The sequence below is a fragment of the Dipodomys spectabilis genome, unplaced genomic scaffold (assembly GCF_019054845.1).
Source record: "Dipodomys spectabilis isolate Male_0828 unplaced genomic scaffold, ASM1905484v1 ptg000208l, whole genome shotgun sequence".
Lineage (NCBI taxonomy): Eukaryota > Metazoa > Chordata > Mammalia > Rodentia > Heteromyidae > Dipodomys > Dipodomys spectabilis.
Genome location: NW_024870885.1, coordinates 374,608 through 390,688, shown reverse-complemented (window position 1 = coordinate 390,688; position 16,081 = coordinate 374,608). Strand labels below are relative to the sequence as shown.

General features: G+C 48.8%; 2 protein-coding genes across 2 annotated transcripts in view; one reads left to right on the top strand and one right to left on the bottom strand.

Annotated features, from left to right (window-relative positions):
• Positions 1–16,081, bottom strand: part of Tbcd (tubulin folding cofactor D) — a 164,854-nt gene that overhangs the window by 93,146 nt on the left and 55,627 nt on the right. The gene's annotated exons all lie outside the window — the stretch shown is intronic.
• Znf750 (zinc finger protein 750) lies at positions 104–8,541 on the top strand. Its single transcript, XM_042696565.1, has 3 exons — positions 104–142; positions 5,880–7,463; positions 7,599–8,541. Exons 2-3 carry the CDS (start codon positions 6,043–6,045, stop codon positions 8,314–8,316), a joined length of 2,139 nt encoding a protein of 712 aa, XP_042552499.1. The 5' UTR covers positions 104–142; positions 5,880–6,042; the 3' UTR covers positions 8,317–8,541.

Here is a 16,081-nt window from a genome sequence, read left to right as displayed (position 1 = left end):
GCTCAACTCCTACACTTAAATCCCTCCCACTGGAACAGCCGGCTCCAGTTTCACCCAGCCAGCAAGCCGGCGTGAGAACACCTCCTGCTCCTCAGCCTCGGCAGCAAGCCCCAGACGCTGTAGCCAGCACTACCCACCTCTGGTAAGTGCTTACAATTTCTTCTTAGATTTGAGTTTTGTTTCAAAACTACACTGGTAATATTTTAAAGTGTCTAGCTTGATGAATGCTTGCTGGTGTGTCTCTCTGCCCTGCTCTGTGCTCTGAGGATTACTCAGGACCTAGCAGGTGCACTGTGGGGATATAGACCACGATTGCAAAACTCCTAATGGAGCTGACACTTAAATACTAAGAATACGAATATGCCTATTTAGAAATTGAGTTCTTCCTTCTTTCATAAAATTCATGAAAGGTAAATCAAAATAGATTTTCATTACTGCTTAATTGTTCCCTGCTGACTTAATTTCTAATCTAATTTTTTAAACTTTTGAAGTTTAAGTATAATTTGACACCTTTCAAAAGCAAAATTTTTACCAACAAGGTTTTCATTTGATTGCTAAGGCCAATACAATCAAAGGGTGGTTTTCCTTCTATGAAAGTTCTCATAACTCTGTGTGAAAGTAATTATTGACCCGATCATTGGCAAAGTCTGACCAGGTCAGATTTCACTTAGGTAAAATTGTCTACGTTGTTTTGTTGGCATCTATGTCACTCACATGAACCAAGGCACTCCAGGGTTTAAGGCTGGTCTATGAAGAACAAATGAGGCAAGCTGGGATCAGGGGCAACAGGCCAAGCTGGGCACTCAGACCCTCCAGCACTGTGTGTGTACTGGGCTGACACGGCAGAGCACCTGGCTGTTTTCTGGATCCTTTCTTCCAAACTTACTACAGAAGATACCTACCTCCTCGCTAGGTCATGTCTGTCCTGAAGTCTACCTTCATCTTAAAGAACAGAAAGTCTGGGAGGGAGTGGCGGCCGTCGCTCAGAAGCTCAACTGGAGTAAAACTCACAAATCTTGTTCTTGCGACAGCCCGGTGGGTAGAGGACAGTGGCATGCCCTCGAATGGCGCAATAACGCCACATCACAGTGTGGTAATTATACCATGCCCTTCAAGATGTTCCACCTGCCAGGCTCGGTGCCAGACAGCTGGACACACAGCACTGCCCTAGCTTGCAGGTGGATATGCAGGACAGGCTTAGATACCTGGCCTGCCAGGGCTGCCCCACAAAGCCAAGCTGTAATTACCCCCATGGCGTACTGTCAGAGGTCTCGTAAAATACTGTCTTTCTTGTCTTGTTTCCCAAGTTCAAACTCCTCAGGAACTTTTTAAACACGCCAAATACTCACTGTTGCCCAAACAACTGGCAGCTACCTGCAGTGTCCACAATCAGGGACCTGCAGCAGACAAGACAAACAGACCTTGTAGCCAACTGAAACCACAGGCTGCTCACGGCACTGTGGGCAGGGAGAGAGCTCTAGGCCCAGGGCCCTTTCCACAGGCAAAGTCAAGCAGCTTGACAAGATACTAAAGTCACATAGGCGGCCTCTGTATGTCAGCAGGGAAATGGGGCAGAAGCTCAATGACCCTGTGCACCTCACTGATCACATGCGCTCTGTTCAGACCTTGTCCACACTGTAGTCCAAGGGTTCAGCAAGGAAGGTCAGAGCTGAGCCTCCAAGGGAGGTGTAGATGTGAAAAGAGCTGCCCCTGGCAGGCAGGAGAAACACAGACAGGCCACATCAGCTCACGACCAAGTAAGGAGCTGTGAGGGGAAGAGGGGAAGGCTGGACACACCTCCTACAGGACCTGCTGGGGCCCTCTCCTAACACACTGACACTGCCATTCTCACAGAAGCACTCATGGAAGGGACTCCAGCACTCAACGCCCCCACCGCTCTCCAGGAGTGCGCTCACAGCAGAGGAACACAACCCCACCCCTAGGAAAGGGACCGTCAGCCACACACCCTCCTCACTTGTCCCTAGGAAAAACTTTACCTCTGAATGCAAATCCAAACTTACTGTAAGCAAAGTTCTAGGTTTCATTGTTTTGGCAACAATGTGCTCTTTCTGGAATATTTTACACCAGTAACTGCCAAAGAGTACAAAGTCCAGCAGTTATAAACTGACCAAACAGGACTGCTTCAAGCCTCTGCTCACAAATGTATTCACCTAGCTGCTGTATGGCTGTAGGTTGGTTTCTTCATCCTTGTAAACCTCTGGAGTAGGATGGAGAGCTCAATAGCTGACATCATCATTTAAAAGCTTACAAAAGCATCCATTTTATCCCACTTCTCCAACACAGCAGCCGTTTTATAGACAAGTAAGCTACACCGCCTAACACCTGCCTCACAGCAGCTGATTTCCTCGCTTTAATTGGCAATTGTGCAATTGGGAGAGGTCAATTTACCCCAAGTTACTAAAACTGCTGCATCCAGGACTCCCATTTTTATGACATTCCTTTCAAGCAATAAATCCCGGAGCAAAACTCTCACCTAAGGACCCTGGCACAGGAAGCACTGAGGGTGCCCTACCCAGACTGCCCAAAGTCTTGCAGGCAAAAACACACACGCCAAGAGCTCAGATCACGAGAAACACACACGCCAGAGTCAGATCACAGCGTCAGCTGGCCACATCTGACTGAAGCAGCGTGGGCTGCTAAAGAATAGTTATTCCCAAGATTCACTTTGGCCACTGCATTCTGCATGTTTTCTAGACTTGAAGAAAGCTTGGAGGCTCCAGTGTGTGTCAGTGGCCACTGTGGCATGCTAATTTCTTTAGTCCAAAAGCACCAGCAGCATTCAGCAGTGTTGCTCGGAAGCCCCATCATCTTCTTGCTTCCTGAGGGACTTTCTGAGCCTTTCAGTGTGTGTGGTTCGATGTCTGCTTCCACCCTCGGTATCACCAGGACACAGCTCTGTCATCATTTTGATCAGAGTGCTTCCAGCCAGTGGTGAAATCACCACTCTCAGATCTGTGCCATGACATACCCTACACAGCCATGGGAACCTGACTTGCAGAGGTTCTCACGCCTTCAGAATCAGGAGTATAAGGAGCATGCCCGCACAAGCCCAACTGACTTACCCAGCCACCCTCATAGGCTAGAACCAGGCACAGGTCCTCTAGCTCCTGACAGGCGGAGACACTGCACACTCACCACCCAGGGCAGATACGCCCCTCGGCACAGGCTGAGCCTGCACAGAATTACCTCACGTCTTTTGTTTTAGGAAGAAAGGAAAAGAGAGTCATAAAGCTATGATCACACGTTTACTTTGCCCCCCTTGGACAGGGTACCTCGCAGCTTCCATAGCAGGACACAGCAGGAGTCCGGGCAGACCACCCCCCCCACCCCCAGCCCAAAGAAAGCTCAGGGCCCTGGCCTCTCTCCCACCATGGGGCAACTGAAACTGGTTTTGGTTTTTGTTTGGTTGATTTTTTTTCGTGTGTGTGTGTGTGTGTGTGTGTGTGTGTGTGTGTGTGTGTGTGTGTGCGCGCGCGTGCGCGCGTGTGCGGGGGGGGGGGGGGGGCCTTGAACTCAGGGCCTGGGTGCTGTCCCTGAATTGTTGAATTTGTTTTGTTTTGTTTTTTGCTCAGCTCCACTTCCAGCGTTTCACTTCTCATCCAAAATCCCCGCTTCACTCTGACTACTCTGCTGAGCCTCTCAGCGGATAGCTTTAGGGATCAGTCCTTGGACCCTCTGCTCTACTAGCTTAGGGAAGGCATCGTAGTTCCTCTGGGTTCCTTGTTGTTCGGAACAGGGTCCTTCGATGTAGCCTTGAACTCTCGATTACCCCTCAGCCTCCCAAGTGCTTGCTGGGATGGCAGTATGCATGGTTGTCTCTCGATTACCCCTCAGCCTCAAGTGCTTGCTGGGATGGCAGTATGCATGGTTGTCTCTCGATTACCCCTCAGCCTCAAGTGCTTGCTAGGATGGCAGTATGCATGGCTGTCTGTCACGGTTTACCCCTCAGCCTCCCAAGTGCTTGCTGGGATGGCAGTATGCATGGTTGTCTGTCTGGAGTTGGTCTGGCAGTCCTGAGGGACAGGCCTCTCACCCACCAGGCAGGAACAATGCCTGGGTCACGCCTCCAGGCCCTCTGTGCCGCCACTGTTTTCAAGGCTGGCTCTGGCTTTACTCCCCTGAGCCATTTCTCTCCTACTTGGGCTTCCCTGTGCTGCTAGGGATAGCAACATGCCACTGTGCCCAACCACAGGTTGGGATGGGGTCTCAAACCTTTATGCCCAGGCTAGCCTCAAATCACAATCCCTGAACCTCCACCTCCCAAGCAGCTAAGATCACAGGCTTGAGCCACTGCCCAGCTAATGTTTTCAAGAAACAATCAGGAGAGAAAACAATCAAATCAATTTTCTAAGAACTGGAGGAATACAAATGAAAATGGAGGCCCTGTTCCTTCAGCTGGCGTGCACGGCGCCCACTGCTGTGATACCTGAGACTCCCAAGCCATTTCTGTTCCTAAAGGGCTGGTCTCCAAGGTAGACATCTGACCACCTCAAGTAAAGTGCTGCTTTATACTACATCTCACATGCTCAGTTTTACAGCTGCAAACACTTTTTCTAAATCATTTCCACTGACCTTTGACTGTTAAAAGCGGTTAATTTTTTTTTAAGTATTTACAACACAAATCAAGATGTCTGGCCTGGATTCCTCACCGGTGGGCCAGGCCCCACCCACTCCGTCACTGTGGGCTTCTAGGCCAGTAGCTGCTGTCTGTGCTGGTTAGGAGGCACTGTGAGAGGAGGCTGGCAGCCTCTAAGGGACACTTTGGGTTGGGGAGAAAACTTGAGGGCTCCTCTACCCAGGCATCATTCTCTCTGGCCCCCAGAGCACAGAGGCTACAAAGGCTTAACCTGGCTGCATCGGGGCACATCCAGGAAAGGGCAGGAAAGGTCCATGAGCTTATCCCAACTCACAGATGAGATGGGTGGTGGACAAGAAAGAAAGTCACTCAGGGACTTGCAGGCTAATCCTACAGTACTGCAGACTGTGTTAAGTCATCTGAACACAGCATTTTTATTTATACTGAGCCAACATAAATGCTCCTTACTAGGCCTAGGGGAGTGGCTCGGTGGTAGAGAACTTGCCTAGCATGCATAAAACCCGAGGTTGCATCCCCAACACAAAATGGCAAACAAGAAATAAGAAAAGCAACTTAGTGATAAAAGTTAACTTTTTATTTTTGGTTTAGAAAGTGGTAGGATACAGTCCCACATCTAAACATTCCTGATTTTTAAATATCACATAAGAATATACCAGCAACAAGGTTAAGCAAGGCAGGGCTGCCACACACACACACTTTACAAGGGGTGAAACCTCGCAACTCCTATGAAGGTCCCCCCAGAGAAGTTAGCTGATGGCCCCAAGACAGGACCCTGTCCAGAAACCCCATAGAAACAGATACAGAGGGGGCTGGGAAGGTGGCTCAGTGGTAGAGCACTTGCCTTGCATGCATGAGGCCCTGGGTTCGATTCCTCAGCACCACATAAGCAGAAAAAGTCTGAAGTGGGCACTGTGGCTCAAGTCTAGTCTTGAGCTGAAGAGCTGAGGGACAGCGCCCAGGCCTGGAGTTCAAACCCATGACTGACAAAAAAGAAAAAAGAAGCAGATACAGGGAAGGTCCAGATTCGGGCCCCCAAAACTTGAAGAATTTCAGATATTCTCAGAATTGACACACTACACCGTTAGCCCCAGGCAATTCTTGAGAAAGCAGAAAACATTTCAGGATGTTGGCAGCTGGTAGAGCAAACCAGAGAGGATGCAGCATCACTGCTCTGATGCTCTACTACAACTGTCCCTGCGGGGAAGGCACAACCCTCTAACCCGTTCACCTAACACCCATCTCCCTCTGTCCACCTTTGCAGCTCTGGGCAGCACAAGAGGGGCCCTCCTCAGACTCAGTACATGAAGCTGGCTTCAAAGAAAAGGACTCAGAAACAGAGGGAAGACAGAGTGAACTTCCTTAGAAGTTGAAGAGCCAGCAGTCACCACCCTAGTGAACAGACCAGAGTCCAAACACAGAGGACAATGAGTCTCCTGAAGGAACGAAAACCAAAAAAGCCACACTACATCCCTCGACCCCCAGGAAAACCTTTCAAGTACAAATGTTTCCAGTGTCCCTTCACATGCAATGAGAAGTCACACCTCTTCAATCACATGAAGTATGGTCTCTGTAAGAACTCCATCACTTTAGTGTCAGAGCAAGATCGTGTGCCCAAGTGCCCCAAGTCTAACTCGCTGGACCCTAAGCAGACCCACCAGCCAGAGCCCACTACAAAGCTGGCCTCTAACAAGTCCCTCACAAACGGACTCTCCAGCTTTGAGCCAAAGCCCCCACAGGGCTTCAGCAAGGAAGACACCAAGGAGAATCTGGAACTTGGGGCTCGGGGAGCCCACAAGTGTCTGCAGAAGCCAGTCCTCCAGAAGGACAAGGCTCCTGACACTGTGCTCAGCACCCAGCCCAGCCTGGACAGTGGGGCTCGGCCTTCAGCGTTTGTTCCAGTTGGAGAACACAGACTTAGGGGGCCAGAAGACACAGAGGCTCCCGAAGTGCTGGCACTAACCAATCCTAGCACCAAAGCCACCTCTTTCCACACCAAGTCTGCGTTTCACACGCCTAGCTACCCCTGGAAAGCTGGTTCCCCCTTCCTCCCACCTGAGTTCCCACATAAAATCCCATCTACAAAGGGGTTCAGTGCCATCCCCCCCTATGTGCACCCAGCTCTCCCAGAATACCCCCCTCCCTTCTACACAGAGCACGGGCTGGCTGCCATCTACTCCCCCTACCTGCTGGCTGGGAACACACCTGAGTGTGACACCGCCCTGCTTCCTGTCTACGGGCCCCATGACCAGAGACACTTCCTGCCTCACCCAGGGCCCATCCCCAAACACTTGAATCCATCAACCTATGAGCACTACAGACTGCTCCAGCAGTACCACTCCAACCTACCAATTCCTTACGGATTTTATAGGCCAGAGTCTGCATTTTCCTCCTATGGTCTCAGGCTCCCACCTGCCACTGGCATCACACGAGAGCAGGGCGCTCGTCTGTTTGAAGAAGCTACACTGGCCTACCCATCTACAAGTCCTTCTGAGTTAAATCTTTCAAATCCACACAAAAAGCCCACAGACTTTGAGAAGGAAAGTTCCATTTCCAAGGCGAAAGACACTTCCAAAGGTGGGCAGAGGGACACGGAGGGGGCCAAAATGAGCCCCCGTGCAGGCAGTGCAGCCACAGGTTCCCCAGGAAGGCCAAGCCCCACCAACTTCACACAGACAAGTCAGATGTGCGAAGGGCTGTGTGACCTCTCAACCAAAGCTCCCCCCACAGGGACCCTGGGGGGACTTCCACAGCCAGAGCCATGCCCCACAGCCTTCAGACCTGTCCTGAAGAGTGAAGAACACCCTCCTTCCCGGCCTCCTACAAACAAGGCAGAGTCTCCAAAAAGGTAAGAGTGGGTCATTTTCTAACCGCTGCTGTATTGTTTTAGGCTTGGGGCATCTAGCCACGTTCACACTTACTCAGAGTGCTTTATGTGGCTGCTTCCCAAGTCCTCACTAAAGCTTTTTCTGACTTCTTCCAGCCTCCTCCAAGCCACGGACAGGGACTCTCCGACTCAAACGGGCAGCACCTCTCCCCATGCAGAGGCCCCGCCCAGCAGCCCAGAGGATAGTTCCAGGATAAGCCCCCTCAACCTCTCCAAAAAGTCAGAGGCAACAACACCTATAGCCTCTCATGGACCCATGTACACAGGCAGTGCCCAGGCAGACAACCTGGGCTTCTCCGAACTGCAGGACCTGCCCCTCAATCTCTCCGTGAAGGACCCCTGCAACACATGGGCTCCGAGGCCTGCCCTCTGCAGCCCACCGCAAGGCACAGCAGCTGCTGCCACTGCCGCTCTTCCAAAGACTGAGGAAAAGGGGTCTGAGGATGAGCCAAGCCAGGCAGAGACCCAGCAGGAGGAGGCCCCCAGCGAGATGACCCCGGGTGCACGTGTAGTAGACAGCAGTGAGGAGCAGAAGCAAACTGCAGCCGTGGCCCTCTGTCAACTGGCGGCCTACAGCCCAGGGAATAGTGGGGTGGGCTGTGGGGAGGCCACAGCCCAGGAGTCTGCCTGCCAAGACATGCCCACTCTGAGTTCCACAGAGGGCCAGGGGACTCAGTGTGAGCCCAAGCCCAAAGGTCAAAAGAGGACAAGTCAAAGGGATACAGGAAAAGCCCAGGCAGGAGCTAAGAAGCCCAAGCCAAATGACGCAGCCCCAAGAGTGCTCACTCTGCGCAGAAGGACCCGGGTGTCCTGAGGCTGCCCACAAACACCCTCACCCCGGGGCTCAAGCAGCACCTTCTCCTTTTATTTTTGTCAGACAGGGTCTTGCTGTGCTGCCCAACCTGGCCCCAAACTCAAAAGCGCTAGAAGAGGTATGTGCCTAACTGAACCTTCGCTTTTCACCCAATTCTTACAAGTGCAGTTAGGAAGGAAGGAGAGAGGGAGGGAGAAGGGAAGGAGGACGGGAGGGAGGGAGGAAAAGGACAGGGTAGGCAAAGGAAAAAGCGTAATCGAGTAATTCAATTCCATTTTTGTAAATGTTAAACATGAATGTTAAAAGGTGTTTTCCAGTTGTAAAAGCATAAGAATGGCTCCCAATAGATAAGTGAAAAGCCTGGCTTCCATATTTGTGAAATGTACAAAACTAGCAGGCGGCTCTGCACTGCAAGCTACCTTACAGGAGGGTCTTTTAGATACTTTTCTCATGAATACTTTCACTGTATAACAAAACATTTTAACTGTGTTAACTGTTTTTCTATTAAGCCTAGCTACACGTTTTAAAATAAATGACAATTACTGGGGAAATACCAGAAACATCACTTTCAACATTATGAAGTATTGTGATTGTTCTAACTAAACAAGCATCAGTAGACTGCTTATAGAAGCAATTTATTTCCACCAAGGAAAATATGTGGTAAAGGTATGAGCAACTTACTCCATTTGCTTATGATGTCACAGTGAATTTTCTGATTCACCTGGCCTCATCCCTACAATGATGTACATGTTGCTAATTTTCCAATAAACTCATGTGAATTTCAATGACACACAAGATGAAGACAAATATAAATTTGCGGGATCCTTTAGAGTATTTTGCCATAAAACTCACTGAAAAACAGTGAACTGCTAAGACAGCAGCAATTAAACTAAGAAAGTACATATGTATGTGAGTTTCTATCTGTGAGTGTGAAGAATCAAGAACAGGTGCATACAAACCTTTGCCCCCAGGGTCCCTCAAAGACCATTCAGGGGTCCTGAGCCTTGGAGGTTTCAGAGAAAAGTCTCAGGAACCCTGCCCTGCTAGATCTCGGGAGCGGGGATACTCTCTCCATTCTCATCTCCTACAGTTCATGGCCAGTCACCCGAGACCCTACATTACAACCAAGTTGCAGGCACTGAGCAGGGGAATTCTGTGGTGATTACATGGTAAATCTTGTCCTGCAAGCAGCTCTCAGTTCCTCAGTAGCTGCAATACAGAGGAGGTCCCAACGAAGTTATCTGCTAACAGCAGATGACAATCTGGAGTAAACATGCACAAGTATCTGCAATGACCATTGCTAAAACAAAACTGCTGCCATCCCCAGTTGCTTATTTAATATGAACAGGCATCTTACCACTAAGAGCTGAAGATGGAAATGAAAGAAAGTAGGGTTGATACAAACCTCACCTTTGCAAGTAAAAGCAGCACTCACCAGCGTGTTCCGAGCAAAACCAGTCTTGCTGAGCAATTCATTTTTCAAATTCTATCTAGGCAAACTTAAGTAGGCTGCACCTTGTTGCTATGGGAGTTGAGAAGTGAAGTCTCCACTTTCAAACACTGCTTTGTGAAGATGCACAACAGGGGATAGTTAAGAGATCCCTACACACAGAGCAGGTCACGCCCAGACAAAACTCTCTGGGAAATGTAGCAAGAAGATGGATTCAGGAAGAACAAAGGCCAAACTGCTGTGGGGGGGAAAATGTCTATGAAAATTTTGATGGAGGGTAGTGAACAAGGACCCTGTGATCCCAGTATCCCCTGACCACTATAAAAAGGCAACCTAAGAGTTCTAATCCTAGAGTTGTAACAGAGAGAGCACAACACACTTTGAACTGGTAGAAGTTACTTAAAATTTCAAATGCCAGGGCTGGGAAGTTGGCTCAGTGGTGGAGTGCTTGCCTTGCATGCATGAGGCCCTGGGTTCGATTCCTCAGTACCACATAAGCAGAAAAAACCAGAAGGGGCAATGTGGCTCAAGTGGTAGAGCGATAGCTTTAAGCTGAAGAGCTGAGGGACAGCGCCCAGGCCCAGAGTTCAGGCCCCACGACTGGAAAAAAAAAAAAAATTCAAATGAGGGATGTAGTGCTTGTCACAACTCTTTTAAGGGACACCTGAAATGCCACTGCTGCAAACCACAGCCAAAGATGAGTCTTGGAGAACCAGGCCATCTCTGGCGCCTTTCAAACCACCACTTACCACTCACCCAAACTTCACAAGTCCATGATGCAAATCTCAACAAGTACACAATAGTTGCTGACCTGCCTTGAATTTTTTATAAGCACTAATGCTTTTTATATGCACCAATATGTGATACCACATTCTTCCCACACACACAGACACTTCCTAATAATAAGTACCTATAGAAAGTAGAACAAGGGCTGGGAAGGTGGCTCAGTGGTAGAGCGCTTGCCTTGCATGCATGAGGCCCTGGGTTCGATTCCTCAGCATCACATAAGCAGAAGAAAGCTGGAAGTGGTGCTGTAGCTCAAGTGGTAGAGCGCTAGCCTTGAGCTGAAGAGCTGAGGGACAGCGCCCAGGCCCAGAGTTCAGGACCCACAATCAGACCCAAAAAAATAAATAAATTTAATTTTAAAAAAAAAAAAAAAGAAAGTAGAACAATTCTTCAAGCACCATGCTCCATATCAGGACCCAAAGTCTCACACAGGAAGAAAAGGGTCCTCACTATGTACTCAATACTCTCTCAGCTCCCGGCACTCTGAGGACCAGGGGGACGCTCACCGAGTGTCACCAGAGCGACCTCAGCAACTAGCATCTCTTGCCTGGCACAGCATGCAGTGCTGCCCCACCACCCAGGGCGTACTCAGCCTGCAGTTAGGGTCAGAGTTTGTGCTCAATCTGGCCCTCCTATCCCATACATGCACAACTTTGGCCAGACAGGGCTCTCCAGCCTTCTTGCTCCTCTCCTCATCTTTCTCATAGGCTGCTTCTTCACAAAACCCTTCCACATTTAATCTTGGCATCTGCTCCTCAAAGACCCAAACAGATGCCACATCACACAAATGTTCGTTGCTGGGTGCTATCACAGAATGTAGCAAAGTGGGCACTCTGAAAATCTCCCTCTACCAAAAAACCACTAAGCTGGCCAAAACTGACAGGATCAACTTTTGCAGTACTAGACTTACAGCAACCAAGGAATGTTTAACAAAGAATGAGATATATCAGCCAAACTCCCATCAGGTCATATCTGGGATACAGAACAGATATAAGTGACCAAATACAAAACATGGTCAGTACACAGTCTGGAAAACTGAGAGACAGTGGGACACAGGCCTCAGCATGCCACCAAAGCAAATGCCCAGGGGGTCTGGTTTCTGGAGCTCCCCACAATAATGCTCAAAATGCTCCATTTTCAACCAATAGAAAGTTACAAAGTATTCAAAGAAACAGAAAAGTACAGTCTGAGGCAGTCTAGACATTAGACTTACTACATTAAGTCAACTGCCTTAAACAGTGCTTTTATAGCTAAAGAAAATCAGGAGAGTACCATCTGAGCAAGATCAGAATATCAATAAATATATATATATATATATATATATATATATATATATAAATTATAAAAACAAAACAAAGCTGGGTGCCAGTAGCTCACGCCTGTAATCCTAACTACTCAGGAGGCTGAGATCTGAGGATCATAGTTGAAAGCCAGCCCGGGTAGGAAAGTCCATGAGACTCTTATCTCTAATAAACCACCAGAAAACCAGAAGTGGCGCTGTGGCTCAAGTGGTAGAGCGCTTGCCTTGAGCTGAAGAGCTGAGGGACAGCGCTCAGACCCCAGAATTCAAGACCCAGAACCGGCAAAAAAAAAAAAAAATCACAAAAGTCATGATGGCGCATAGTTGTAATTCTAACACTTGGAAAGCAGAGGCAAGACAAAGTTAGCAAAGACCCTTTTTCAAAAACAGAAGGGCCAGGCTGGGAAGTTGGCTCAGTGGTAGAGTGCTTGCCCCTCATGCATGAGGCCCTGGGTTCGACTCCTCAGCACCACATAAGTAGAAAAAAAACAGAATTGGTGCTGTGGCTCACCTTGAGCTGAAGAGCTGAGGGACAGCCCTAGACCCAGAGTTCAGCCCCCACAATCGACAAAAAAAAAAAAAAGGGCCAAGGAAGGAAATCTATTTGTCATAGTTCTGAAATGCCATTATTTCCTCTCCTCTTCTACTCCTTGACACCCTGTCTTTAAAATACTGGGCTGGGAAGGTGGCTCAGTGGTAGAGCACTTGCCTTGCATGCTCGAGGCCCCGGGTTCGATTCCTCAGCACCACATAAGCAAAAAGAAAAAAAAAGCCGGAAGTGGCGCTGTGGCTCAAGTGGTAGAGTGCTCGCCTTGAGCTGAAGAGCTGAGGGACAGCACCCAGGCCCAGAGTTCAGGCCCCACAACCAGACCAAAAAAAAAATTAAAGTGCTTTCAAATGAACTATGGGAAAAAAGGGGGAGGAAAAGGCTGGGGTATATGTAGCTCAAAGGGCAGTGTACTTCCTAGTAAACACAAGGCACTGGGCTTACTCTCCAGGACAAGGGAGGAAGAATCCTCTAAAATAAGAGTTTGAGACCAGACTTGCTCAGGCACAAGAAATAATCAGTGAAGCCGGGCACCAGTGGTCACACCTGTAATCTTAGCTACTCAGAGGAGCCTGAGATCTGAGGATCATGGTTCAAAGCCAGCCTGGGCAGAAAAGTCCGTGAAACTCTTATCTCCAATGAGCCACCAGAAAAGCGGTGGCTCAGACGGGAGAACATTGCTCACCTTGAGCTGAAGGGCTCAGCAACAGCACCCAGGCCCACAGGAAAGAAAGAATCAGGGAGCTGAAGGACAGAATAATTGAAATCACTCTATCTGAGAAGCAGGGGAGAGGATAAATAAATGAACCAGAACCACAGCTCAAATGGTAGAGCACCATGAGCAAAAAAGCCAAGAGCAGAAAGCCCTGAGTTCAAGCCTCAGTACAGGCACAAAAGACCGGGGGAGGGGCTGAGAGTGGGTGGGGGAGGGGAGGGGAGGAGGGTGTTGGGTTCAACCTAAGAGACCTGAGAGATACAACCAAGTAACCAACACACCTACAATGGCATCTCAGGGCAGGAGAAGGGTAGGACGCAGGGGAAACGCCTTCTTCGGAAGTTAGCAGCGGCACCTACCTACCTCAAATTGGATGAAAGACAGAATCTACACGCCCAAGATGCTCAAAACAACACTGATTACTAGTTTTTATTCAAACCAATGTGCAAAATTCTCCATTAAATAAGAATTGCGAGGAAGAAAATAAGAGCCACACTAAATGTCCAAATAGATCAGAATGCTTGACTTCAAAAAGCCAAACACTTGCAGGGCACCAGCAGCTCACACCTGTCATCCTAGCTACTCAGGAGGCTGAGATCTGAGGATCACAGTTCAAAGCCAGCCCTGGCAAGAAAACCCAGGACACTCTTATCTCCAATTAACCACCAAAAGAAGTGAAGCTGTGGCTCAAGTGGTAACGCACTATCCTTGAGAACAAAACCTCAAGGACCTTGCCTATCAAGGCCCATAACCAGCACCAAAACAAAAACCTCAAAACACTGGAAAAAATACATAAAATGCAAAACTAGGCACACACATTTTGTCATAATGATAACAGTAATGAAATACAGTACACCTATTCTTGAATTTAACAGAGGAAATCCTGATGGCCTGCTACCCTACATAAGCTCCTTCAAACCCAGCAGGAGCCCTCCGTGACTCACATTCACACTGAAGAAGGATCAAGAACTCTGAAAAAGCTAAAAGGATCAAAAGTAGGACTCATGAAGATAAGCCCTGGCATCTGAGACACCTGAAGTACCGAAGACCAAGTGGTCTTCAATGAGGTCCTCCAGGAAACAGAGAACACAGACACTTGTTCATTGAAGTAAAGGTCAAGAAATAGGCTTACAACACATGCGGGGATGTGGAGAGAGAGAGAGAGCGCGCGCGAGAGCGTGTGTGTGTGCGCGCGTGTGTGTGTGTGCGCACACATGCATGTATGCAAGAGGAGGAACTGGCAGAACTCCCTAGAAAGCCATCCAAAGAAAGCACCCCCCTCCAGAACCTTTGCCCCATGGTAAAGCTGGCCTCCTCAAGGCCATTGCCTTGAAGGTAGATAGAGTAGGAACCTTTGCCTTTCAATCTAACTTCCCCAGGGCCACTTCTTCCTTTTCAGCATGCAACCATGAAGGTTTCCCTGTCCTCCACAACACAAACACAAGTTCTATGTAACAACATTCTCATCTGAATCCCGTCCCCTAGACAATGTCTTTCCAAAGTGTCTGCTTTTGCTTCTCAAACTAAATAGAATGCCATACAGGGGACACAACAGCTCAGAGGAGACCACAAAATAGCAGGACTGCTCAACCACGTGCCTTCAACTACAGTTTTATAAAGATAAGACTTTTCTCAGAGGAATGATGTAAGATCTAAAATAAACACATGCCCAGGTATGATAGTCCACACCTGTAATCTGGCTAACGAGAGGTAGAAGTTCAAGATTTAAAATTAAATTTAAGGGCTGGGAAGGTGGCTCAGTGGTAGAGCGCTTGCCTTGCATGTATGAGGCTGTGGGTTCGATTCCTCAGCACCACATAAGCAAAAAAGAAAAATTTTGGAAGTAGCGCTGTGGCTCAAGTGGTAGAGCACTGGCCTTGAGCTGAAGAGCTGAGGGACAGCACCCAGGCCCAGAGTTCAGGCCCCACAACCGGACCCAAAAAAAAAATAAACAATAAAATTAAATTTAAGGGCATGCATGAGGCCCTGGGTTCCATTCCTCAGCACCACATAAGCAAAAAAGAAAAATTTCGGAAGTGGCACTGTGGCTCAAGTGGTAGAGCACTGGCCTTGAGCTGAAGAGCTGAGGGACAGGGTCCAGGCCCAGAGTTCAGGCCCCACAACCGGACCAAAAAAAAAAACAATAAAATTAAATTTAAGGGCTGGGAAGGTAGAGTGTTTGCCTTTTATGCATGAGGCCCTGGGATCCATTCCTCAGCACCACATAAGCAAAAGGCCGGAAGTGGCGCTGTGGCTCAAGTGGTAGAGCACTAGCCTTGAGCTGAAGAGCTCAGGGACAGCACCCAGGCCCAGAGGTCAGGCCCCACAACCAACAAAAATAAATAAATAAATAAATAAATATAAACATTTTTTAAGTGAAAACGTAAAAAGCATGCTGCACAGATGCTCAGTAAGCGTTAAGACCTACCATCGCCGTGCCTGCCCCGTGCCTGCCGGACCTCTGCTGATACAACTCTTCACAAAACAGGCCCTACCAGCCACAGGAAAAGCCTACAGCAACTTTCAGTTCCCAAGAAAGGTACCACCAGGCAGAAGGCCGACTATGAACATGAGCAGTTCATTGACTCTACACTGTGTCAAAGCCGCAACAACAGTGTGACCCTCTATGGTACCTGTACCTTACCCTTACTCGAGGGGCAGGGGTCAGTCCAACGTGTGATGTCCTGTGACACCAACGAGTGCCAAGGAAGAAGAGACGGGAAGAGCAACAATGGCTGGGGCTCCACGGCACGACGGAGTCCGGGACCCTGCTCAACCAAGCCTCAGGCACATCCAGTGCTCAACAGTGGAACTCATCTCTACAGACGCACCTGGCGACCCGCTGACTCTTGAAGAGGGCCAAACTGCAACCTCCATATGAAGTTCACCAACCACCTCTGTATTCAATAGTGAATCACCACCACCCCGTTCCCAGGGGACTGGGCCAACCCTTCCTTACAAGACAGT

Bases quoted from the DNA above. Each gene is read 5' to 3' on its own strand.
- Znf750 (XM_042696565.1), top strand. From the start codon at position 6,043: ATGAGTCTCCTGAAGGAACGAAAACCAAAAAAGCCACACTACATCCCT. The intron at 7,464-7,598 runs GTAAGAGTGGGT...GACTTCTTCCAG, and splicing joins AAGGCAGAGTCTCCAAAAAG to CCTCCTCCAAGCCACGGACA.